Source organism: Haplochromis burtoni, unplaced genomic scaffold, assembly GCF_018398535.1.
Source record: "Haplochromis burtoni strain Fernald_Lab_line unplaced genomic scaffold, NCSU_Asbu1 Contig_29, whole genome shotgun sequence".
In the NCBI taxonomy this organism is placed as follows: Eukaryota; Metazoa; Chordata; class Actinopteri; order Cichliformes; family Cichlidae; genus Haplochromis; species Haplochromis burtoni.
In genome coordinates, this window is record NW_024582390.1 from 3,207,366 (window position 1) to 3,233,921 (window position 26,556).

Below are 26,556 nucleotides of genomic sequence, written 5' to 3' on the forward strand. Positions count from 1 at the left end.
TCGGATTTGACTTTCTATGCTTTGAGAGCTGCAGGCGGATCCACGTAGAAAGGGGGCGTCTTAAATCAGAGACGACCATTCAAAACCGGCAGAAGGAAAAAAAAAAAAGAAAAAAGAAGCAACACCCCGATCCATCCATCCATCTCTTCTCCCAGATCACTCAGCACCCACCGGTGGCCCACCAACGAGAGACCCGCAGAGAAAACACCAAGATGGCCCCGATCTCCATCAAAACCGTGCTGATTAGTGAAAGTGTCGACCCTCGCTGCAAGGCGATTCTGGAGGAAAATGGCATCCGAGTCACGGAGAAGCAGAACATGACTAAGGATGAATTAATCGCGGAGATAGAGGTAGTAATGGCACTCTGCGTTATATTGCGTGATTTCTTCACATGCACCCGCTGTCGGGTTTATTTTTTTCTTCGTACCAAGCAGGTTTCTATAAAGTTTAGTCTAAAGCCGCTTTCGCTCTAATCGGTGCGCATGTGCCCCTGCACGCCTAAAAAAGTTTTTGCGGACTAGCAGCCGGCATTTTTTATTCCGTAACACAATTCAACCTGACACGTGTAATTAAATGATCCCGACAGCCAGTTAAAAACTGATTTATTCGGTTAGTACCGCCCATTGTGAAGCTGATGCAACTCATTCGTGGTGTTGTGACTATTGCCGCACGGTCAGACCTCCTATCTGCTGCAAGTGCATCGGGCGGCCATTGATTCCACTTTTACCCCCAACCCAAACTATTCCATTAATCCCACATTTTCTCCACAGAGCCAATGTGTGTATGTCTAAGAATATTTGAACAAATTCAATTTGTCAGATTAGAAATAATGAGCTGTTCTCATGTAAGCTGAATGGACTGTACAGGGCTGGCTCTAAAACTTCTGGTGCCCTAAATGACATGAGGCCCCTGCAGGGGTGTCTTTGTATTGTATTGTTGTATTGTTGTATTGTACACCCTGGGGCTGTGAGCCTTTTGGAGCCCCCATAGTCCAAAATGTATTTATTTTAAAAAAATTTATTTTAGCCTATTCTCAATAAACATTTCAATGTTGAATGACCATTGGATGGCTGTACTTTCTCAGCATCTAGTCTTAAATAAAAAACAACAACAACATAGCTCTGAGATGAAAATGGACTGGTTGTGTTGCTTAAATAATGCCTGTACATCCTTGTTGGGCTTTCTAGCAAGAAAAAGCTTCTGTTCAAGAATTTTTAAATGATTTATTATGCTTTTGTCCTCTAGAATAAAATAAGTCAAGAATATACACCACAAGGGTAACTCAAAGTGTTCATCTCTCACACTGAGCTAACTGATCTAATAACTGGCTGCAACACAGGCTAATAAATCACCATGCAACAAATGGGATAGAATTTACATGAAGATCAACATAAGCGGCTTAAAAGTGTCCTTTATAGTTAATAAGAATAACATTTGGTAATAGTAGTGTGTGTGTGTGTGTGTGTGTACACGAACCAGATGTTGTTTGGCACCCTGCTGACAACTATTTAACAACGTTATCAGTCAGATGTCATTTTGCAGCATGATCAGTTTTGAATGCTGCAGTTTCAACCATTAAAAAAAAATCTTTAAGATCTTTGTTTTTTTGTTTGTTTGGGTTTTTTTTTAGCTTTTTAGTCTGTATTTAGACAGGAAAGTGGAAAGAAGAGAGGGAAATCTGAGAGCAGGAAAAAGACACACAGTGAATGGTCTTGAAGCAGATTCAAACCCAGAACTCGGCACCTGAAACAACACCTGTCTGTGTCATGTCATGTGACATGACATGACACAGACAGAGAGATAAAATCACATTTTATTGTGGAAAAAAGTTATTTGCATGGTTAGCAGGTGTCCCCCTGGCAATGGGAAACTATAGAAGTCCATGTTACATTGTAACAGGGGAAAAAACCCCACTATAACCTGTCTTGTAACATTTCTGGTTGGACAGAGGTAAATCATTTGGCATAAAACAGGCCAAAGATCAGTGTTAGAAATGAGGAATTAATGAGAATTATTTAGTAAGTATATCATATCCTGGCATAGGATTTTTGACTGGTTCACAGTTTTTATGCTGCTCAAAATAACTGACACCCATTGACTCTGTGTGAACTATTGGGTGTATTTAAAACAGCTCTGCTTCTTTCTGAATCTCAGGACTATGATGGCCTCGTGGTTAGATCTGCAACCAAGGTAACAGCTGATGTTATCAGTGCTGCTAATAATCTCCAAATTATTGGAAGAGCTGGGACCGGTGTGGACAACGTAGATGTTCCTGCCGCTACCAAAAAGGGCATTATTGTCATGAAGTAAGCCTCCAGTTTAAATGCAGATTTTCTTCACTGTGCAGTTCCAGTATACCACTGACTTTACTTTATAACTGTGTTTTTCTGCAGCACGCCGAGTGGCAACACGATCAGTGCTGCTGAGCTGACATGTGCTCTGCTCATGAGCCTCTCAAGGCAAGACGAGTCATGTCATTTCTGAACAATTGCAGAGAAACTCTGTGGTTGTAATTGAAGTGCAGTAATATTCCATTATTACGTTGATCTGTTTTCAGAAATGTGCCACAAGCAGCGATGTCAATGAAGCAAGGAAACTGGGATCGCAAGAAGGTAAAAGCATTTTCGCTTGCTCTCCAGTGTGCTGTTTGAACGGCTGTTTGCACTGGGAGCATCAAGCCATTACTGTTGCATGGTTGGCTCCATTGTCCACTCAGTTGTGAATAATCAGATGGGACACTTGGATCTGTGTACTTTGAGATTTTTGGAGGTGGGTCATTGTTTTGCTTCCGATTTTTCAGTTCATGGGCGCAGAGCTGTACGGCAAAGTGCTCGGAATAGTCGGACTTGGAAGAATAGGAAAGGAGGTCGCCTCGAGGATGCAGTCATTTGGCATGAGGGTCAGCATACGATATCTGCTCACTGTTACTGTGATATTTAAAATAAACAGGCATAAAAAGATGACAGGTTGTTTTCTCCTTAACAGACTATTGGCTATGATCCAATCACTCCTCCAGAGGTGTCAGCCAGCTGGGGAGTGGAACAGATGTCTCTGGAGCAGCTCTGGCCCCAGTGTGACTACATCACTGTCCACACTCCCCTGTTGCCCTCTACTGTCGGTGAGCTAAACACCAATCATATGTCGGTCGATTATAACGGTGGCGCAAAGTCCATATGCAAGATGTGGAATTTCTCTTTGATGTTCCCAAGGTCTGCTTAACGATGAAAGCTTTGCCAAGTGCAAGAAAGGCGTGAAGGTTGTGAACTGTGCAAGAGGGGGCATCATCGATGAGGAGGCTCTGCTCAGAGCCTTGGAGTCTGGACAGTGTGGAGGAGCAGGCCTTGACGTCTTTGTGGAGGTTTTTCTTTTTGTCAAATTGATTGATTGACTTTATTTTTATTAAATAAAGAGATGTTGTTGCTTAAATTTCACATTGTCTTTATGTTTTTGGCTACAGGAGCCACCTAAGAACCACTCACTGGTGGAGCATCCCAATGTCATCAGCTGCCCTCACCTGGGAGCCAGTACGAAGGAGGCTCAGGCTCGCTGTGGGGAGGACATTGCCCTGCAGATCGTGGACATGGTGAAGGGAAAGAACCTGGTCGGAGCAGTAAGTCCTACATGCTCTTCTTAATACTGTGTTTAAAAAATAACTCCTCAGACCAGAGTTATAAATTTGCTAAAGGGCTACTGAAGTGATTGTTTGGCGGATTTGTGTAAAATGAATCGCTAAAGAAGCCTAAATATTCTCAAGCTTCAAAAGCATCACTATCAACAAATCAGACTTCATACCCACAGTTATCTGTACAGGAAGTAGTGGACTGTTTTACAGACTGTCGTGCAGCAGGTCAGTAGAAAACAGGAACCTAATGGATATCACAGCAGTGGTTATTAGCTTTCTTTGTCAAGCCAGGCTTTCTGCTTCGGGTTCTGTCCACACTTGCCATAAAGTAGGAATTTGATGCATCATTTCACTTTTCATCTGCACAAAATGGACAGCAGAATATGTCAAGTATTATCAGATAAGCAGATGATTATAAAGCTGTGAAGAATATAAAAAATAAAACTGCAGCGCTGTTTCTGGAAATAAGACAAGCGAGCAATGCTCGCAGAAAACCGTCAGTCTCAGGAATTTGTGAGTTAAATTTTTTTTTATTTCTTTTACTCCATGTGCCGTCAGTGCTGCAGTTTATTTTGAATATGACAGCTGCACATTGGACATCTGGAGCTTTAAAACTGATATATTTTATTGTTTGTTTAGTACAAAAAACATAAAGCAAACAGTGGTGATACATACAAAGAAACAGAGACTGAGCAGGAAACAGTATCAGTAGATAATCCAGTTTGATCACATTTGGAGGGTGTTGGTAAAAAAAAATTATAAAAAAACAAACCCTCTACTAAAATAAATAATTATAACCTTTTTTTTAAAAAAAGAAAAAAGAATGATTTTGTAACAGATTTTAAACTGTTCTCCTTATGCAGGTAAATGCTCAGGTCTTGGCTAGCACGTTCTCCCAGGAGTCGCAGCAACTGATTAAACTCGGAGAAGCCGTTGGATCTGTTCTTCAGTCTTTCAGCGCGTCTAAGAAACCATTCAGTCACGTTCAAATTACTACACAAGGTAACATTTCTGGTTTAACCAGTTTCCTGTAACCAAGCGACCTCAAGGAGAGTTCATCTCATAGGAAGGAAAAATACTAGGAAGCAGTTTTTCCTCCCTCTGCTGGTGTCACAGTGAAACTGTCCAATCAGTCGTGTGGGTTTATAAGCTATTATAGGAATATCACTTCTGTGTAATTTCTTTTGTCTTTTTTTTTCTAAAACAGTTTTACTTTAAAATATTTTGCCTATAATTAAAAGCTTTTTGCACTCTGCTCAACAAACCAGGGGATTGCATGAAGTCCTCCACTGGTTACATGACTTCAGCTGTGCTGGTGGGTTTACTCAATCATGAATCAGGATGTTGCCCGAACCTCATCAACGCGCTGAGCTTAGCTAAGGAAACTGGAATCACGGTACACCGTCAATTTATTCAGGCAAATAAAACATGAGAAAAACAAGTGGAATATATGTCAAATAAATCTTTTTCCTTTATCTCAACTTCTTCAGGTTTACCAGGCCCACTGTGCATCTGCCGGGGCCACTGAAGGCGTGTGTAAGGTGGAGATTGCGGCCAATGGCTGCAGCTACAAAGCCAGCGGTTCAGTTCAAGGTGGAGCGCCTGTCCTCCTGGAGCTGTGCAACAGCGTGTTCAGACAGCCCATCTCTCTCACTGGAAATCTGCTGTTCTTTAAGGCCCCTGCGAATCCTCAACTCCTGTCCTCACTGGCTGGTAAGAAAATGTAGACATCAAAACTATAATCTGTGAATATAAAAGATTTCACTGTACACAAATGGCCTTCACAGTCATCAAATCTTTGGGACATGGTTGAAGCACAGATGTGCTGCCAACAAATCTGTAGCAACTGTGCAATTCTATCATATCAATACTGGTTTGTTTCAGCACCTGTTTGAATCCATGCAACAAAGTATTAAGCGAGAGAAAAAGCAGGTCCAACCCAGTAGTGCAATAGAGTCGCCACCCTCTGGACAATAGATAGAATGCACAAACTCTCCCTCATTGTATATTCAAATGTATATTCAACATTCACAATCAGTAACTGAGAAAAGTTTCTTTTCAGTCTTTTACGAATTAATTTATGACTTCCATTAGTTCCATCAGTTTTGGAGGCTAAGGCAGTAACCTTAAACACAATATAAAGAGTCAAAATTGTTTCTCACTTCAGAACAATTAAATGGAAAGTTTAGGTTGGTGGTAGATAGTTTGCTTGTCTGTTAAAATGTGTGTCTGAAAACAAAGCATGCATTCTTGTTGTTTTTCCTCAACTGCTTCTTTACGCACATTTGTTTTCGAGTTTGAATTTAGATGAAAGCTGGCCCTGAGTTGTGAGAACTAAATTGTAACCTTCACCATGTTTCTTTTCTTTCCATTCACACCTATTTTCTCTCTTCAATTGTTCTTTGTTTAGGAGTGTTGGCCACAGAGGGAGTGGAGATTGAGTCTTTCAGTGCTCCTGCAGACCGCTCTGGGGATCTGTGGTATTGTGTGGGGGTGTCCTCTCTCTTGAGAGATCTCAGTGCCTTGAACTCCGTGGTGAAGGATGCAGCGCAGCTCAGCTTTTAAATGACAGCGCAAAGCACTTACAGAGGCACTGAATAGCATTCAGGATGTGAGATCTGTAACATTTTCAGGAGCGTCTAATATAAATGATCCAGTCTTTGTGTTTACAGCTAACAACTTGTGCAGAAGTTGCAGTTTAAAACCTGCATTTTATAACATTCCAGTGTTTAGATGTTTTTATTAACTTGTAGAAGTAGAAATTAAATAAAAATGTTCGTTGTACGCTGCTCAGTTTGTTGTATGATCCTTTTAAAGAAGACTTTCTAATTTGAACGCCTTATATTTGAATATTTTAAAAATACTTCACTACACAGCTCGAGTTCAGTACGACAGCCCTTCAATAATTCCTCTATTAAAATGTTCAATGTGTGATTTGTGTCGGTTCTATGGGGGGGTTTTTTTGCCCCACTGTTATTAATTTTTGGTAAGATTACACAGTAAAGGGCTGCACAACACATCCCAGAGCTAGTGGCAGAAAGCTGCTTTGTAGGTTGTAGCAAGCAAGCAACAACACAACTTTTTTTCACATGTAAATCTGTTCCTGTGGCATCATGGAAATCTCACTCACTTTAGATCATCTCATCTCACTACTTTCCACTTCTAAATAAGAATACATTTCAGCTCATTGTCTCAAAACAGAGTAGCCAGAAATAGGCATTTACTTTCTGTAGACCTTCAGAAAATATGAGTCCTACCACATGCAGTGCATATGCTCAGTTCTCTGAATCCTTAAGCAAAGATATATTTTACTCCATCCTCCCAGAAAACCACAGTGGATGCCACAGTAGTGTATTTTTCAACAATAAATAAATAAAGAGATTAAATAATGGAATCTGTGGAATCGTTGCATGAAAAACTTAATTCAATCTGTGTCCAATCTGTGTCCGCTACCTAATCAGTCATGCAGTTAGTCCAGCCTACACAGCAATCTGTTTAATCCACAGCAAAGTGCTATGGCTTGTGGTAAATATCAGATACAACAGTCCTTCTTCTGCATCCATATATTGGATGATGGATTTGAAACAAGCATTTCACATTTGGATTGTTCACTTTTTAACGACCTGTTGTCACTGATTTTCAGTAAAGTTGTTGTGTAATTTTGCATACCTCAGGCTTTTCTTCCTCATTTCCCTTCCTTAAGAACGACTTCTTGACAGCCACCTTGAGACGATTTCTAATGTCACCAGTAGATGGATAAACTTTAGGACCTAAAGCATCTCTCAGGTCTTGTGTCAGGTCTTTGCTGTTTTTTCCCCCCTTCTTTCTTAAGAACGTGACTTTTAGATACTGTTCGTCTGCTGAACACAGAGTTTGATTTTTTAGGCCTGCAAGCTTTTGTTTGTCCTTTGCTTGTCCAGTTTCTTAATTTTTATTAAGGACACAGTGAATGGCATGCTGCCATATGCCGTTTTTTTTTTTGTCTAATAGCTCTTTAGAAATCATGCTGTTGTTGCAATGCCTGTCAAACTGTGATGGAATTTTTCATAGATTCAACTAAAGGAACAAATTAGGTGTTTGTACGATAAAGTGGCTAAGGATACAATTTATAATTGGTTCTTTGCTAAGTTGTCTGTTATGTGTATACACAACACTGGTTCATCCCTTGATTAAGGTGGCTTTTTATGCTTGAATGATTCATATATCAATGTTAAAGTGCTTGACAAAACAAAACAGAAAATCTCTATGAAAATTTTGAGGTGCAAGAGCTGGACTGAAAATAAGTGAAAAAGCAGCCAATGTGCAAAGGGCCTTCAGAAAGCCCAGAGAGCTATCCCCTAAGACCACCTGAAACAAAATTACAAGTCTGGCTCATTGGAAGCAAACTATAAAGAAGTTAGCTCAAGTTTTTTTGCACGTTAATATAAAATTAAAAAATTTCACCCGTTCACACAGACTTACTACTGTGTTACATAAAACCGGTTATGATGTTGTAACAAAGAGACAAAGTGCGATTCATTTTGAAAGTTTAATTCGATATTTTACCTCAGTTGGCTGTTTTATCAACATCAGTCGTTTGATTTATAAGTTAAACGTTCAGAAAATACTGAGTGGGACCGTCGCAGTGCTCATTTTAACAACAGTTAAACGATAGAATACATTCATGAATAAAATCCTTCATTGGACTAAAAAGAAAAGAATCAGCATGTTTCACGGAAGGTAACTTTTTTATGAACATTTATGCAAAACAGCTGCCAGTCAAATCTCTGTCACTTAGCCATTAAGTTATGCATTGAGTCCAGTCTGCACCGCTGTCCCCTTTGATTCAGCATTAAGCGTTAAACTCTCAGGTAACAGCAGTGACCTGCCTCTCTGTTGCTTTATAAACCCAGGCGGCTTGTTATGGGGCACAAAAAACAATCTGTTTTTAAAAAAAGGTTTTACAAAGGCTCTGTTATTGCTAGTTCTAATGCAGTAATATTGTTTCATTATATATGATTTGCTGAGATTAACACATATTCCGTCTCTGCAGCCCTGTGCTGTTAATCCTCGTTAGGATTAGCTAAAGCCTTTACCGCACTCGAATTGGGTTCAGAATACCATGGCAACGCCAAGAATGGTGAACACATGAATGGACCAGTGCAATGACTTCTTCTTCGTCGTCGTCTTCCCTTTCTCCTTCTTGCGCCCTAGTAAAAAGCGACGCTCATTTGTATACTATTTGTATTCTGTTTGCGCCTGCTGGGTGCACAGAAAATGTGCCGTTCGTGAGCGCGTCACGAGACTGTGGATGGATGGAGGTTATATTTAGACTCTGAGAGAAAACGGTGGGGTTGGGTGATTCCTCTGAAGGAGTTTTGTCAAGGACCCGCTGTTTGAGACTACAGAGCAGAGGAGAGGAGAAGAGAGGAGGAGGAGGGGGTTATGGACGCTGCGCACAAATACCAAAATAGGATCGAGCTGCCTGCCTGCGACTGTCCTGCGTGAGCTAAATTGAGGCTCATGTGTGGTGGAGACGGGAGAGCTTGAGGACAGTGTGGAAGGAGAGACAGAAAAAAAAGCTCGAGTCATTCATGGAAATAGGGTGAGTGGTAGTCAAGCAGTGTGTCTGCTTGGATACATGGATTAAAGCGTAAATGCGACGACTCTTCTATGACCAGTCACACTGCAATTAATTATAAATGGGAATGTGACGCCTCGGTATTGCTTTGATGTTCGCCAGCCCACTGTGTGTGTGTGTGTGTGTGTGTGTGTGTGTGTGTGTGTGTGTGTGTGTGTGTGTGTGTGTGTGTGTGTGTGTTTGGCTTACATTAGACACATACTTTCTCCATCTCTCTTTTCTAGATATCATGTCACATAAACAAGCCGAAATCTACACATATGACTTCTGTGATGGTGACCATCCGGCAGAGCTCCTGGATGCGCTCAGGCACTTCTACATTAGCGGGCTGTTTACCGATGTCGCTCTGCAGTGTGGCGAGTCGGGACAGGTGTTTCACTGCCACAAGGCGCTGCTGTCAGCCCGCAGCTCCTATTTCAAAGTCATGTTCACAGCTGACATGAAGGAGAGATCAAACAGCGTCATCAAACTGAGCGGCATAGACTACGGGGTGCTGGGTGCTCTGGTGGACTATGTGTACACTGCTCAGGTGTGCATCACTGAGAGCAACGTACAGAGCCTGCTGGAGGCTGCAGACCTGCTGCAGTTCGTTCCTGTGAAGCAAGCATGTGAGGAGTTTCTCATTCGCCTCCTGGATGTCGACAACTGCCTGGGCATGCACACTTTCGCTGAGCTGCACCTGTGCCCTGGGCTGGAGAGGGAGGCACGCAGAGTGATGCTGAGCAGGTTCCCGGAGCTCATTCAGCAGGAGGAGTTTCTAGAGCTGCACCCTGAGAAGATGAGAGAAGTCTTGGCTGTACAGAGCCTCACTGTGCAGAAAGATGAAGTGTTGATAGATGCTCTCGCCACATGGGTAAACCATGACTTAGATAATCGCATACACCACGTTTCAATTATGCTACATTCCATCCATCTGGATCTGGATGAGATTTACTTTAAGACCACGTTAGACGTGTATAGACAATACTTAAAGAAGAATGATGGGAAATTGAAATCTGTAATCATCCAGGCTTTAAGGTCAAATGGAAAAGAGATACCTGCGGCTAGAAAAATGTCTGCCAACATGTATATCATTGGAGGGTACTATTGGCACCCCCTTTGTGAAGTCCACATCTGGGATCCTATCAGCAACACATGGGTGCAAGGAAAGGACATGCCCAACCATGCAAGAGAGAGCTACAGCGTCAGTTTACTTGGTGCAAATATCTATGTGACAGGTGGCTACAAGACAAACACTGTTGAGGCCCTGGACACTGTTTCAATTTATAACTGTGACTGTGATGAATGGACTGAGGGCTGCCCCATGATTACAGCCAGGTACTACCATTGCTCTGTGGCGTTGCACGGCTGCATCTATGCCATCGGAGGCTACCGGGGAGGAGCTCCAGAACGAGACACCGAATTTTATGATCCGTTAAAAAAGAAATGGTTCCCTGTGGCCAAAATGATCCAAGGTATGCTGAAATACTGGGATTGTGTTATCTCCAGGGCTGAAATGATGAGCAGGATATAAATAAATGAAGGCAGAGGAAGCAGTTTCACCACAAGGTCCATTTAGTGGAGTTGTATGAGTTCTTTATGGGCTTCTTATAGGATGAAAAGCTGTTGTTTAAAACACGCGGTCATAATACCATCTGCTGATGAAGATCATGTGATTTTTGACTGAAAGCTCCTGAGCAGTTCATACATGGAACTTGTTGTTTCTCAGTTCAAGAATGAGCATTAAAATCAAATGTCATTATATGTTTTTTTTAAACAGTATCATTGACAATCATTTATGTGACTCATACCATTTACGGTAGCAGCTATTTATTATATGTTCTGCACAGAACAACAAGCCGACAGAGTTCACATTAAGAATTGTATCCACCACCCAAAGGGAGCGAGCAGGCAGCTAACATTACAGCTCAACAGAAGGAGACACCATTAATGTTTAGATAGTGTCACACTGTTGCGAACTCATGCTTTTCAGCATGGTTAGATGAACTGTGGGGGTATAGCTTAGCAAATAATTGAGTAGTTCATAACTGAAACTGCTTGAAACAAGGTTTGCAGATTTTTGAACGACTAGGCCACAGTTTCTGCGAAAGCTGCTGAGTTTTTCCAAACAGTGCTTTGATAACCAGATGTCAAGTGCCAGTTATTTCCATTTTATTAAGGAAAAACCAGAATCTGATAGAGCTGATATCTACTAATCTGAACAACTCACACCAAAATGATCCAGATGGATAAATGGCACTACAGGCCAGAGGAAAAACATGTAATTTTGATTTTGGGTGAACTCAAGTGATGCTTATGATCTCTGTTTTCTTTGAAGGTGTAGGAAATGCTACTGCGTGTGTAATGGGTGATAAAATCTATGTAACCGGAGGTCATTATGGCTACAGAGGAAGCTGCACCTATGAAAAAACACAGGTGTACAGACCAGATGTCAACGAGTGGAGCATCATTACAATAAGTCCCCATCCAGGTATGCGTGCTAAAGCAGACCAAACAGAAGCATGAGTATATTAAATGCAGTTTTCTAAGGTGAACTCCTCTCATTTCAGAGTACGGGCTGTGTTCTGTGTCTCTCAACAACAAGCTGTATGTGGTGGGTGGACAGACGACGATTGCCGACTGCTACGACACAGAGAGAGACGAGTGGAGACCGATATCGGTGATGAAGGAGAGGAGGATGGAGTGTGGGGCCGTGGTAATAAATGGTTGTATTTACGTAACAGGTGGATACTCGTACTCCAAAGGGACTTACCTTCAAAGCATCGAGAAATATAACCCTGAGCTGGACTCGTGGGAGATAGTGGGGACTCTCCCCAGCCCGACCAGGTCACATGGCTGTATTTGTGTTTGTGGTGTTTAGTGACACAAATTTTTGTTTACTGATTATTTTGTGCCAAATGGATCTAACAGTGACTCCACTGAAGAGAGCTAATATTCCACACTTCATATTTATCTCACAGCATGTCAGCCTGCACCAGATCCTTTAGGAAGCTATTTGCCAAACTGTGAATATAGTGATGAATACCAGCTTTTCATACGAAACTCAGGGGCCTCATGTTGAGGGTTTTTTGTTTGTTTGATTGTTTGTTCAAAATAGACTGAAAAGAAATGCAAAAAAAGAGAAGATGACATTTTATAATCTAATAAGTATTATTTAAAAATCACACTACAAATAAACTTTTATTAGTAGAGGTGTACTAGGTTGTACCTTGATTAAATAAAGTACTAAAATGCTAATAAAGTTCTGTTTGAGTTCAGTGAATTTTATGGACTTAAGAAATTTATTTGGCATCTGTTAAACTGTTTGTTAACACAAATATTAAATAACCAGTCACATAGCAGCAACTCATTGCATTTAAGCACGTAAACATGTTCAAGATGATCCTGTGAAGTTCAAACTGAATGGGGATGAAAGGTGATTTAAGTAACTTTGAATGGTTGAGGGTTGTTGGCATTTCACAAACTGCTAATCCCAGATCGCTATCTCTAGGGTTTACAGAGAGAAGATGTCCAGTGAGTGGCAGTTCGCAAGTTGAAATAACTGATCCAAGACAGAATGACCAGACTGCTTTGAGCTGATAGGAAGGCAACAGTAACTCAAATAACCACTTAAAGCGGGGCTAACTTGGCAGCAGAAGACCAGACTGCATGCCACCCCTGTCAGCTAAGAACAGGAAACAGGCTACAGTACAAACAGACTCACCAAAATTTGAACAATACAAGACTGAAAAATGCTGATGAGTCTTGATTTCTGCTGCAACATTTGGATGAAAGGAATTCGGCAAAAACAACATGAAAGCACGGCTCCATCCTGCCTTGTAACAAAGGTTCAGGATTAGGGTCTTACAGTATGGGGAATATTGTTTTGGCACACTTTCAACTTCTTAGTAGCAACTGAACATTGTTTATTCACCACAGCCTTCCTGAGTATTGTTGCAGACCATGTCCATCCCTTTATGACCACAGACAGTCTGCCCATCTTCTGATGGCTGCTTCGGGCAGGATAACACTCCATGTCACAAAACTGAAAAACTGGTTTCCTGACATGACAGTGAGCTCACTGTATTCAAATGGGCCTCCACAGTCACCTCCACAGTATTTTATTCTTTTTTTTTTTTCATCTCATTCTATTCCATTGTTTTTATTAATTTTTGTTGCTGTAACTTTGCACTGTTCACTTTCTGCTGTGACACAACAAATTTCCCACGTGTGGGACTAATAAAGGTTTATCTTATCTTATCTTATCTTATCTTATCTTATCTTATCTTAAATTCAAATAATTAAAACAAGACGAGCTACATTTCATTTTTTTAAAGTTGATATCAAAAGAGAAAAATACTGATAATAATAACATCAGTCTTTTCCCAAACTTAGGTGGGTGATATTTACGTCACACATACAACAATAGAAATACAATGTAGATGTCTCCCAAAACAAAGTCAGGAAAGAGGCAAAATTATTTTAAGCTAATGAAATGTCAGCCTTGATAAAAGTCTGACCTTTCTTACAACAATCGGTGCAACTGAAGTCCTACTATAATTGTTTTTAAAAGGTACACACATCAATAAAAAACAACCTAATAAATACGAAAAACAAAAACTTTAAAATGACACATAAAAACAAAACGCCGTGATTAGAATCACAGCGGCATCTTGTGGTTGTGATATATCATCGCAGTTTATAATCCAGGTATCAAACTTAACACACTGTTCGCGTAAATACGTGACTTAGCAAAAACAAAAAACAAACAAAAAATTCTATTTTTAAGCGCGAATATGAAAAGCATAAGAATGTTTAACAGGTATAGGAACATGTAAAAAGAATACTGAAGTTTTTGGATACATTTGTAGTCTTACGTTATTTTTATTTCAGGCTTGGGAATCTTCCAGTGTTTGAAAAACAAATGCACATCGATCAGTTTGCTTAAACTTTTAAATAAGAAGGTAATGTCTTGTGATTTTAAAGTGCACTCTGGCTAAGTTTGAATTAAATTTTTTTAAACATTGTGCACTGATAAATTAAGTTTCTTAATTTTAATTTTCTGATTACCCAAATATGTACTAGAGAAAATTATTCCAAAGCATTAGCACGTATACATAATGAAAAAGACCAAATTTCTTGTTGTTCTGCTGCAGGGATCAAGCACAGAGGAGCTTGCGCGAACATGAGTCTTTTTTGGCCCTTGGTGGGCTCCGTAGCACGCAGTTCCACAACGTGCGAGCAGTGAAGTGGGGACTGTTGGTTTGAACAGCTTAAACTGCTTCTAGCTGCGACTTATTATGTAAGTGTAACTTTTTACGATTGTGAAAACAATTTTTTAAGGCTTTTTATGTTACCCAGGGAGTGTTTTATAACGTTACTAAAGAACAGAGTGGATTTTCTTCCAGCAGGTTTAAACAGCGTGCTGCAGCTAGAATAGTGTTAGCAGAGTAGCGGTGACTACTTTAATTTACCTACAAAAAAAAGTAATTCACGCACTAACAAATCATGTAATTTAGTAAAACATGTACTGATAGCGTGGATAGACAAATGAGAAGCTGCTTTTGTTGTGTTGACGCCAAGCGTGGCCCGTGTACTGAAAGAGCTAAGCTAACAAGTTAGCCGTGGAGCTAGATGAGCCCGTAGTTAATTATGGTGACTGAAACACGTCGGTTTAGTCCTGTGATGTACTACAACTCACAATTTTAGGTTTAGGTTCCCTTTTGTAAGATTTAAAACTGGGCATCTATCTGAAGGCGTGTATCTAAATGTAAATATATGTTATTTAATAGTGCATATAACTGTTTAACTGCATTAAGTTATTACTTTGGTTATTATAATTAAGTCTTAAAGGTGGTTCCTGTATGGCCTTGCAGATAATTTACAAAAACTCAGACAACAGCAAGGCTTCATACCAGCGTTTAATAATATGACAACGTGGCCAATAGCTAATCATATTTTTTCCCTAGTTCGTTTTGCTTGTATGTTGTTTTTCAGTTTTGGGTTTTATTTATTTATTTTTTTGCTTTGTGTTGTTTGTTTTTTCCGATTTCTTTATACTCTTCCTCGTGCTGTATTTGAACTTTCAGCCAGCACAACATTGATCAATGTCGGCTAGGGAGGTTCGTAAATATTATTTGGTTTGCGGATAAGCTGATGTCAAGCAACATCCCTAGAAAATGCCCACATAGCTGCGCTGTCCTCAATATAGCAAAGGGGAATGGAACTTTCTGTGTTTACAAACATAAAATATCAACATATAATAATTCTAAGGGTGAAAAAGCCGATTTCCCATTAACATGGTTCAGGCTGCCTAGGCCTGGCAGTTTTTTGTTTTTAGTCATTTTATACCTTTTGTTTAAAACAGTTGACTCTTTGAGTACTAAAGTCTAATATTTGTTAGAACAACCTGTTGTATAAATTTAATCTTTGCCATGTTTTAGATTGTTTAGATTTTTGATTTCACAGGTTGTCATACAAGTGTTTTTCATGGTTTTTGACCTTCAGATATTTTTACTTGATTCTCAAAAAAATTCATTTCTAACAAATTAAGAGGTACATCAAAAATCAAATGAAATGGAAAATAATGAAAATATTTAAGTGTCATGGCTTTGTTTTATTAGTTTAGCTTCTTTTTAAGTGTAATTCATGCAAATTATAAACAAAATTACAAAACCCAATTTAAAAGTTCTTTAGGATTTGTTCCAGAAAAATCATTTTTAATCCAAATTTTATTCCTTTTAATCTTTAATGTATTAGTAAAACCAAAATCTTAATATATTTGGCCAATAAGAGTGCATCGTAAATTGTAAGTTATCCTATAGGATCGTGTGTGTGTGTGTCCAGTCTGTTTTAAAACTTATGACAATCAAGAATTTAGATAAGTGAATTGAAATTTTATTAAATATAGATAAATATTGTGAATGACGTCACCTGCAGTACCTTCACAGCCCAACAGAGGGCTGCGACCCACATGTTGGGAATCTGCCATTAATATAAAATTTACAGTTAATACAAAAAAGCTCCCCGAAAAAAACATTTCGATTTTTTTTGTTTCATATGTAACATGGATAAAATCTCTTCTTGTAAGATATTTTTATTTAAATATTTGTTGTAAACATCAGAGAAATCTCTAACTCAGTAGGACACCTTTCTTTTTGTTTTGTTTTTTTCTATGCAGAACCAAAATGGCAGAAAGTCAAGAAGAGATGTCTCCACTGGAGGGGAAAGTGGCGCGACAGATCGAGGTATTTCCAATTTAAAGTTTAAACTCATAATTTGGTATTTACCAGGTAAAACTGGTCCTGATTTGACTGTAAATGATTCCTACTCAGTACTACTTTGGCGATCACAATCTTCCAAGAGACCGGTTTCTCAAAGAGCAGCTGCAGGTCGATGATGGCTGGGTGACTTTGGAGACGATGCTTAAATTCAACAGGTTTGTTTATTTCTCTTTAATGCTTTCCGTGTCAAATAATTACTGTATTTATTTTATTTTAGTCTCTATTTTTGGCTTTCATTTATTTACCTATGCTTTTTGTTTATTGAGATTTTAAGGGGGGGAACTCTACTCTGAAGTATATAAGTGGGGTTTAAAAGTCCAGGCGCTATCTTCAGTTTGTTCATCTTTAGATTACTATTCAGTACTACTGATGTACTTACTTGTGTTTACTGATTGATGAGAAGTCTCTTTAACTTAAGATTTTTAGCTGATTGCATTGTGTATTTATAAATGTCATCATCTGAGGTCTCTAACTAAACTTAGGACTGAATTTTAGATGCACTTTTTAAGGTGTTGTTTGACATTACGAGACGCTACACTAAAATCTACTTTGTAAATTTGTTAATTAAAATTCTTTCACTGTGAAATTGTATATACCTGTGGGGTATATTTGTTGGTTGCTTATATTAGACACTTTTTATTACAGATTAACTAAATACTATGCTTATCACAACTCGGCATTAAACACTGTGCTTACCTTCTGTGCAGTGCAGTTCTAACACTGCTTTATCTGCTGAAATATGAGCACAGAAAACTGGCCATAAAGCCTGCTAAAGCACAGAAATTAGCCACAGAAAATTAATAAGTGAAAGCTGACACATGATGTAAAATGCTCTGACAATTTCTGCCAGTGTGTCCTATCAAGTCCCACGTTTTGTCATCCTCTAGAGGTTGTAGTTTTGGATATTTTGGATGTTGGTGTATATATGTGTGTGAGGATCTTTAAGTGCAGCTAATAGGAGGAGACAGTGCCTGTGGCTGTAGTGAATGTTAGTTTCAATGTGCGTTCACATTGTGGTTACTGCATTGTTGAAGTGGCTTTTTTCTCTTCACCACACCTGTAATGACTAAAGGAGGTGTGATTGAGGGCTGACAGTAATTGGCAATTAACTAGCTTAATACCAGTATATTATTTATTATATTTATTGTTGTGAAAAACAGCCTTTTATGGACTGCAGTTCTATTCCACTTAGTGTAAAAATACTAGCACAACATGACATACTGAAGCTGCAGTAACAACCTTCAGTCCTCAAGGACAAGGGTAGGCTTTTGAGTATAGCTGTTTGGGGTGGGTGTGCTGGGCAAGAAAAGGAGGATAGTGATGACTAATCAGTGTGTTTGGACCCTTTCTATGATTCATGATGGGCAGGATGAGATGAGAGCATGCTCTCATGCTGTGCCTCAGGTTCACTTGTTAGCAGCCAGGTCACAAGTGGCCACAGCAAGGGCAAATTAACACAGCAGGAGGAATCCATTCCTGTAATCCCTTTATTAAAGTGTATATTTAGAATGTAATGTAGTGTGTGAGTCAGCAAATTACATTCTAATTGAGCTTTATTACCGTACTTGAAATGGGAGTGCCCACCCCACTCACATACATAACATGACCAGGCTGAGAGAATTCAAAGAGGGACAATTAGATAAGCTGCAGGGTCTTCTCCCTTATAATGCAGATGAATGCATGCATCATTAGTGTTAACACACAGCCCTACAGCCGCCTGTAGCTGAGTGTTTGTTGAAAGATTTGCATTCTTTTCATAGGTTGAAGTCTTTAACCACAGACAGCAGCGTCCTCATTGCAGCTCTGGAGAAGTCAAAGACTGGTCTCTTGGAAATCAGTGAAGACAAGACAAAGATCAGGAGGTCTCCCAGCAAGCCCTTACCCGAACAGGACGATGAATACAAGGATGCACTTAAACACAAATCTGTATACATGGCAAGTTTTTTTAGTTTTTTTTGTTTTGTTTTTAACTGTATGCAAATGCTTTGAGAATGCGTAAATATTTGTTTGTGCTCACAGTGGCATTCAGACAACTTTTATTTTTTTTAAACTAATGCAGCGTAATGCAACAGTGCAATACATCTTTAGCCTACCCACACTCTTATAAATTGTGTAGACAAAATCACAATTATTCTCCACCTTGATTGTATTCCTACTGTTTTCCCTACATTTTGTTTTTTCCTCATCTAGAAAGGTTTCCCTCTTGAAACATCCCTGGATGAGATTCAGGAGTGGCTGAATGGCAAAGGCTCGGTAGTAAACATTCAGATGAGGAGAAACCTGCAAAGGCAGTTCAAGGTACGGGAAACAGAACTTGAGATGTATATAATTTAAAAAAAATTTTTTTTTTTTCAATTTTAGGAGACCTTCTCTTATATAATTTTTGTATTTCTGTCTTTTCAGGGATCTGTGTTTATCTGTTTTGACACTGAAGAGTCAGCCAAGCAGTTCCTAGAACGCACGGATATAAAATCATTCAAAGACAACGAGATGCTTGTGTTATCAAGGTAGGCTGTGATGCTTTTTAGGCACTAGCTAGCAGCTATCAATGGTGTCAGTGATTTAATAAAGAATTCACTGATTTAAGAGGTGTGGCAGATGTGTCATATATGTACTTTGATGCCTTTAAATCGGATGAAGTAGCTTGCATAACTTCTATTTTTTTTTTTTTTAAATCTTTTAAATTGAACAAAGAAACTGAACTGTTTTGTGTGTTGGGCCAATATAGACTTATGTAATTGATCAGCTCTTTTTTTTTTCCCTCTTTCAGGGAAGCCTACCATGCCAAGAAGGTAGAAGAGAGAAAACAGTTTAAAGCAGAGACAAAAGCAAAAGTTAAACAGTGAGTACATATTCTTTAGTATCTTTAATCATAAAACTGGATTTTACACTTTGTGAAAAATAACCTTCCTACTTCTGTCTTTTTTATTCAGCGAAAAGGAACAACAGCAGAAACACGCAGAGAAAAAAGAAATGGTAAGCTCTCCAAGTGTTTGTGAGCTTATTCTGCTAATGAACGCACCACTTAAAGAATAAATAGGCTTTGTAATGATGTTTTCTCATTTTACTTGCAGGATCTGCTTTTGGATGAGCAGTCAGGACGTTTACTGAAGTTTTCAGGAGAGCTTGAAGGTGTTTCAAGAGAAGACTTCCATGAATTGTTCTCTGGCATCGAACACATAAAGTGGGTTGACTTCACAAGAGGGGCTAAAGAGGTATGTTCTCCATCTGTTTCTTCATACATGTGGTATAACCTTATCTACTTACATCATTTACTTGTGTAATTCAATTCAACATGTTTTAATTGTAACCATTTGTTTTGTGTGTTTGTGTTTTTATATTTGTGCGGGTTGAGGACATCTGGTGAAATTGTGTCCTTGCAAGAGAGACGAGATGTCTGGGGTTATTTAGACTAGTGGGGTGATGAATGATAATATCCACATCTGTGGTAATTACAGGAAATTTCCAAGGACAGAAAGCAGTTTTCATTGACAGTACAGAGAGATTTTGTCTCTTGGAGAAAGGGGGTGATGTCTTCCTCAGGTTTCTAATGTTTGCATGACAATAAAGAGACTGATAAACCAGAAAACTGAAGTCAGGTTTACAGACTTTTTTTCCACAACACAACATGGTGGCATGACTCAGGATTGAAAATGAGTAGAGCTGTTTCATTTCAAAGAAATACTATTTGTTTAAATATTTTATTTTTTTCTCCTCCTGATAAGGGCACCCTTCTGTTTGACGGGAAAGCACAGGAAGCGTTAGATAAAGCCAAAAAAGAACACGGAGAGGAACTGAAAATCAACGACAACACTGTCACATGGCAGCTGCTTGAAGGAGATGAGGAGAAGGATGTGATGAAGAAGATAATAGAGGCTCAACAAGGATCATTCAGCAGGTGCAGAGGCAGAGGTGAGATGCATTTCCATGTTGTTTAACATTGTTGACTGCATTGGAATGTAATCAGTTAATGTCAATAAAGATACAGTTCCACAGTGTCATCTATATGATTTAGTAAGGTAGTCTTGTCTGTCGTAAAAGGTGGAAGAGGAAGAAGAGGCCGACGGGGAAGAGGTGGCAGAGATCAAGGCAGAACTCAGTACCAAGGAAAAAAGATGAAGTTTGAAAGCGATGATCACCATGAGGAGGGTAAGTTCAAAATCATTTAGCGCTTTTAGTTCATTCAACTCAAAAATTTCATATCCTATTCATTTTCAGTTCCTAATGGAGTCCCCCAGGGATCTATCCTGGGCCCTCTTTTATTTGTCATCGGTTTCCTGTTTGTCATTTTTCTAACAGTTAAACTCATGCAGATGAAGGCACAACATTGCTGTCACCCTTTCCCTCCCTTTGATAGCAGATCTCACGTGAAAAACAGAAAACAAAGTAGTGATATATACTCACGATATACACTAAACTCTAGATGTGTAAGACAATGGGCCACTATATAGAGTCAACATAAAATAATCATGAATCCATTTCGCAGGCTTACATATTCTCAACATAAATAATGAATGGTTGCCAGGAAGCATAGAATTTTCCAGCACACCCTCTGATGATGAACTTAATCTTCTCTAGATGAATGTGGCTCACCACGTCTCTGATCCACTGGCCAAATGTTGGGGGCCAAGGATCCTTATTTTCTATAAACTTAATATCAGTTTCCGTTGTTATGTTGATGACATTCAACTCTACCGGTCTACTAAACCTACTGCTGTCATCCCACCCACTGTCCTCTGTGTTTACCTCCAGAAAATCAAATCCTTGCAATTTTCTCAAATTAAATTGATAAACTAGAGGTTCTCCTCACTGGCACCAAATCCACTGTCTAAATGTAACAGTTTCTCCTTTCCTTCTGGTCCAGACTCTGGGTGTCATGCTTAATAATAGGTTTTCTTTTCAAGCACACTCTCCTCCATCCATCTCTTTTTACCTGACTGTACTGCCATCCTTGGTCACACCTCGGTTAGGACCCACCTACTGTAGCTCTTTTTGGTCTTTCTCTCAACTTGTTCATAAACGTCAATTGTTACAGACTTCTGCTGCTTGCATCATCACCAGAACTCAGTCACATCACACCTGCCCTTCAAAAGCTCCATCGCCTTCTGCTAAAATATTGCACTTCAATATTCTGCTTCAAAATGTAGTCTTGGGAACATATTGTAGTCTGTGTTAAGATTATTTCTTATCTAATTTGTATTTTTCTTTTTTGTTTGTGTTTTTTCCCTTTAACAGCTGTACCTATAAAGAGAGAACTGGAAGATCCCGATTATGGTCCTGCAGCAAAAGTTATCAAAACTGAAAATGGATCTTAGTTATGACTTAAAATCAGTTTTTCTTTAATGAAAACGTTTATTACAAACAGTGAAAATGGAAAATACAGAGACAACTTGAGTCCATTCCAGTGAAAGCTTCAAGCTTTGGAAAATCGTAGGAAGTCCACCTGGATGTCAACCTGGAGAAATATGTTCAAAGCATCATTTTGCAGCCTTTTATGTCCCCGAATACTGTGCCTCTTATATTATTTGTGTACCCATGTTTCTCTTTTGAAGATGTTTTGCATTGCATTCACCTTAAACTTTTTCACTATAATTTAATTTCACCAGGAGATTTTAGTTTATTTTGCAAGACCTGTGTGACATCTAGAATGTGTGTGGAGTTAGTTTTCCTACATTGACTGATTGAAAATATCTTCTTTGCTAATTTGTTAAGTTTGCATATGTGGACTGCAAATAAATCATTTACCAAAAAATGGGGGAAATCTGTCCTGTGTCACATTTAGCTGGAGAACATGTACTGTCTGATGTAATCTTACCGATTTCTTTTTGTGGAACTTGTAAGATGCTGGCAGGTCATATCGCAGTTCTTTAATAAAAGTATTTAGTGAATATTTGAATATTTGAATAATAGAAGAGAAAAAAAAAGATTGGCCTTATTTTTATTACCTGCTATGACTTCCATCTTTACTCCCCAGTCATTTGCCTTCTTTTGTATGTGCTGCAATGGGATCATAAAAAACAGATCAGGCATCACAACATTCATACTGTAGAAAGAGAGTTTTGGCTTCATATTTAATGGTCACATTGATAAATTAACTGCTAAGTAAGATGTAAAAGATCAGCTTTCAGAGACCTGAGAGACTGTCAGGGGCTGGTGAACTTACTTCTCGTGTTGACGTTTTATGAAGTGAGTAAACGGCTGTCTTTGCCATGGTTAAAGCAGCTCGGAGGAACTTCATGTCCATACCTTAAACAAAACAGAACAATAAGTAACGGGCTGTATGAAGGGTTAAAGGGATGCTCCTGTGACTACAAGTGCACAGCCTGCCCGAAAAGATGTGACAAATTAGGCAGCTGGTGAGTGGACGCTCAGGTGGACAAAACTGTCGTCACTGCCTGTCTGTGGCCCAAAATGGTTTAAAAGAAATAAAGAAGCATGTTTGGGGCTAGTTGGTTCATTCTAAACTTCATGGACTGATCAGCTACTTGTGGACACACACGCAGTAGTGAGGTTTTAAACAGTCAGCGCTCCACAGCTGGACACATGAAGTGAAGAGAGTAGTGTGCACATATAATTGCAACAGTAAAGAACTGTGTGCAAACGACAAGTTGCCGCTAATCCTTACTACCATAACATAAACACATTATTTCTTTGAGTTATTTTGCATTTTGTTAGGCTGGGAGGCTTAGTCTCTAGTGCTTCAGTTATAAGAGAATTTTCAAAATTAGTAAAGAAAGAAACCGTTCAAATTTAAGGCATGCGCTCACCTTGGTTGTGTTTTGTCCCAAATGGTGGATTCATTATGACAGTGTCAAACTTTTCAGCGTACGCCTCTGGCTCCAGACGACACATGTCACACTGGATCAAATCCACGTTAGAAATCTCAAACTCCTCTGCGTTTCTTCTGAATATGTCCAGAGCGTCATCGTCAATATCGAAGCCGACGCACAAACTGCAGAAAGAAGAAAAAAAGATAGATACAGCGCAGAGAATAGACTACAGTGTTAAACTTATAAACAATGCTGCTCTCACCCTGCGTCAAGCATCGCAGCTCCGATGCTGAGGACTCCACAGCCACATCCCAGGTCTGCTACGAGTTTACCCTCAATGTCATCAAATGTACTCTGGATTGTGTAGAGCATACATGCTGCGGGGGGGGGGGATAATGAATACAAAATATGTGCTGTTACACGCTCAACTGATCGTCACTGTTACCGTCATACCTGCAATATGAGCACTGGTTGGATACTGCTCAAGAAGGATTTTTGGCTCTTCAAATGTGTCCACCTGCTGCAGACAGCTTTCTAATTCCTTCAGTTTCATCGCTTAAGATGTCCCAACTTTGCGTGCAACAGTGGGTTAATTTAAATTTCCTTCTTTAGTTTAAATCACATTGAGAGGATAATTTGAGCCATGATTTCTACTGAAGCTACGAAGTTCCACGGGGTAAGCAGCTGTGCACGTCAACCAAAACAATCCGACGATAAACCGTGGTAGCGCACATGTTCCTACCCGCGAATGGTGTTTATGAAACTAATAATAATATTAGTGATTAAATTAATGATGACAATATTGTTAAACCGTTTTACAAAAAAAATAATTTTAGTTTAATATCCACACTTTTATAATAATCTGTCATTTCCCTTTGTTATCAAAAATTTACAATGTTTTTTTTTTAAATAATAAATACATATTTTTTGCTACATAGACACGCAGATTGCTCTGTGCGGACAGTTACTCTATGGGCTTTTTGTTATCTGCACATGTAGTATTTTATTATTATTATTAGTAGTAGTAGTATCTTCTTTTGATTACACAAAAGATAATCTGCCTCTATCTCCTTCTACCTCCAGTATCCTCTTCTGTCACCCCAACCATCTGAATGTTCTCCTTTACTACATGAATCCACTCTTTGAATCCTCTCTGTGGTCTTCATCTTTTATCCATTATCCCATCTCTACACATGTTCAAACCATCTCTCTATTTTGATATTCCGGTCACTGCAGTGAAAACCTCAGCTCTGACAACTCTAGCTCGCTCTCCTTCACTTCTCTTGTGCACTGTCCATTGTTTTGGATGGTTGACCCTAAGTATTTAAACCCTTCTGTCTTCAATACCTCCAGTCCTTGGAGCTTCATTCTTACACCTATGTCCCTCTCATTCACACATGTGTTCTGTCTTGCTTCTACTTCTTTTATTCATCTTCTCTCTAGAGCAGGCCTCCACCTCTCCACCCTCTCTTCCACCTGCTCAATACTCTCACTATAGATCACGATGTAATCTGCAAACGTCATGGTCCATGAAGAGTCCCGACCACTGGAAACAAGCAGGGGCAGTTCTCACCATCTCACTGTCATCATACATGTCCTGCACCACCCTTGCAAAGTTTTCTACCACTCCTTACCTTCTCATGTCGTATCAAAATTGAACATATATTAACATAACATAACAATATATTATATTATATTATATTATATTATATTATATTATATTATATTATATTATATTATATGTACCTTACGTCTTATTGCTTAAAGAAATTTATGTGATAGATATTTTTTACACACTTAGATTTTTGTTAGTTCTTGCGATTTTTTTGTTTTTCCCCTCTCCTATTAGATGTGTCTACAAAAAATAAAAAGAATGCTGATAAAGATTCAAAAACTCAACCCCCACAAAAAATTAACGAAAAGAAAATAAATCCCTAAATTCCAATACTAGGTTTAAGTAGGTCAAATACTGTGTAGATTTATTTCCAGTACATGAAGTACAACGAGCGGAAATTACTTCAGGAAATTCTCTAGCCAACAACGACGTAATCAGCCGTATCGCGAGAAAACCCGAGAACATGGAAACAAGACAACAAAAATAAATTTGTGGACAACAAGCCAGAGTGCATGATGGCGGCGTCGCTGCTGCGCCGGGACAAGAAAGCCACTGCCGCCCACTTGAAGGCAGACTTAAACCGGACTGACAATAGCTCCGGAGTCCGGCAACTACAGGAGCTTCTTGACGCTGTACTGAATCCCGAAAAACCAGCGGCGGACGGAGAAGCTCTTGACTGGTGTAAATGTCTGATTGCAGGAGGCGAAGGTTTCGATGAGTTCTGCAAAACGGTGCGCTCCTATGACAACGCGACTCTGTGCGGCTTGGTTTGGACGGCTAATTTCGTGGCATATCGATGCCGGACCTGTGGCATCTCTCCGTGCATGTCGTTGTGTGCTGAGTGCTTCAATAACGGAGACCACACGGGCCATGATTTCAACATGTTCCGGAGCCAGGCTGGTGGGGCCTGTGACTGTGGAGACAGTAATGTCATGCGAGAGAGTGGGTAAGTCCGAGCTAGCTAACCCGGCTATGCTAACCGGCGCAGCCAGTGACATTTTCTCATGTGTGTTGTCAATGACAGTTTCCATATAAATTTATGAGATGCTGTTGCAGGCGGACAACATTTTTCAATCTAGCGATACTCCTGTCATTTATAAATACAACCCACGGGCTAAGGGTTACCTAGGCTAGCTAAACTCCAACGATCATACTGGGAGGTGTAGCTACAGGTTTCCGTGTACCTCTGTCTGTGGCTGTTTAGATATGGTGTGGTCTCCTTTCTGCTGTCAAAGTCTGAATGATCGTTAAGTAAGTGTCATCATTTTATCTTAATGTTTAAACAGCGACTGTCTCTGTTACTCTCTGACTCAACATCATATCTCTGTTCTTGATTACAGTTTCCTCCTAATCATAAAACTTAATTTCCACTCGCGGTTTAGATAAAATAATGTAGTAAACTATTAGCCTGCTTCCAGAGTTGGCCTGATTATCATGAGATGATAATTTAGTTTGTTACGTGGAAAGCAAAATACTGGGTAACTGAGTAAAAACCTATATAGAGATTCACCATGCAAGAGTCTTTACTGCTATTAAGTAAGCATAACGAAATTATAGTTATTGTCCCTCAAATGGTGCATAAAGTGTACTTATACTGACACACACACACACACACACACACACACACACACACACACACACACACACACACACACACACACACACAC

The 26,556-nt window shown here is 39.4% G+C and overlaps 5 protein-coding genes across 8 annotated transcripts in view; 4 read left to right on the forward strand and 1 right to left on the reverse strand.

The window, feature by feature from the left end:
- The first annotated feature begins 19 nt into the window (after positions 1-19).
- On the forward strand, positions 20-7,250 carry phgdh (phosphoglycerate dehydrogenase). The gene is made up of 12 exons (XM_005918152.3): positions 20-350; positions 2,155-2,306; positions 2,394-2,459; positions 2,558-2,612; positions 2,801-2,899; positions 2,986-3,118; positions 3,210-3,358; positions 3,458-3,610; positions 4,486-4,624; positions 4,891-5,018; positions 5,113-5,335; positions 6,033-7,250. Exons 1-12 carry the CDS (start codon positions 213-215, stop codon positions 6,185-6,187), a joined length of 1,590 nt encoding a protein of 529 aa, XP_005918214.1. The 5' UTR covers positions 20-212; the 3' UTR covers positions 6,188-7,250.
- A 1,417-nt stretch (positions 7,251-8,667) lies between these two features.
- On the forward strand, positions 8,668-13,351 carry klhl23 (kelch-like family member 23). The gene is made up of 4 exons (XM_005918151.2): positions 8,668-9,206; positions 9,467-10,696; positions 11,560-11,712; positions 11,792-13,351. The coding sequence occupies exons 2-4, from the start codon at positions 9,472-9,474 to the stop codon at positions 12,100-12,102; spliced, it is 1,689 nt and encodes a 562-aa protein (XP_005918213.1). The 5' UTR covers positions 8,668-9,206; positions 9,467-9,471; the 3' UTR covers positions 12,103-13,351.
- Positions 13,352-14,387: 1,036 nt separating this feature from the next.
- Positions 14,388-22,044, forward strand: ssb (small RNA binding exonuclease protection factor La). The gene is made up of 12 exons (XM_005918148.3): positions 14,388-14,523; positions 16,402-16,468; positions 16,556-16,659; positions 18,265-18,439; positions 18,695-18,802; positions 18,908-19,011; positions 19,275-19,346; positions 19,438-19,480; positions 19,579-19,719; positions 20,230-20,416; positions 20,546-20,653; positions 21,740-22,044. Exons 2-12 carry the CDS (start codon positions 16,409-16,411, stop codon positions 21,817-21,819), a joined length of 1,182 nt encoding a protein of 393 aa, XP_005918210.1. The 5' UTR covers positions 14,388-14,523; positions 16,402-16,408; the 3' UTR covers positions 21,820-22,044.
- On the reverse strand, positions 21,827-23,987 carry mettl5 (methyltransferase 5, N6-adenosine). The gene is made up of 7 exons (XM_005918150.2): positions 23,728-23,987; positions 23,537-23,651; positions 23,272-23,456; positions 22,668-22,750; positions 22,450-22,501; positions 22,320-22,369; positions 21,827-21,959 (listed from the first exon to the last, which is right to left on the reverse strand). The coding sequence occupies exons 1-7, from the start codon at positions 23,825-23,827 to the stop codon at positions 21,918-21,920; spliced, it is 627 nt and encodes a 208-aa protein (XP_005918212.1). The 5' UTR covers positions 23,828-23,987; the 3' UTR covers positions 21,827-21,917.
- Positions 23,988-25,329: 1,342 nt separating this feature from the next.
- The window catches only part of ubr3 (ubiquitin protein ligase E3 component n-recognin 3), a 37,991-nt gene continuing 36,764 nt past the window's right edge, over positions 25,330-26,556 (forward strand). For all 4 annotated transcript variants that reach the window (XM_042219224.1, XM_005918146.2, XM_042219225.1 and 1 more), the window contains exon 1: positions 25,330-25,835. In XM_042219224.1, coding sequence (XP_042075158.1) covers positions 25,402-25,835 — 434 coding nt within the window. In that variant the 5' untranslated portion in view covers positions 25,330-25,401. The remainder of the gene's footprint in view (positions 25,836-26,556) is intronic.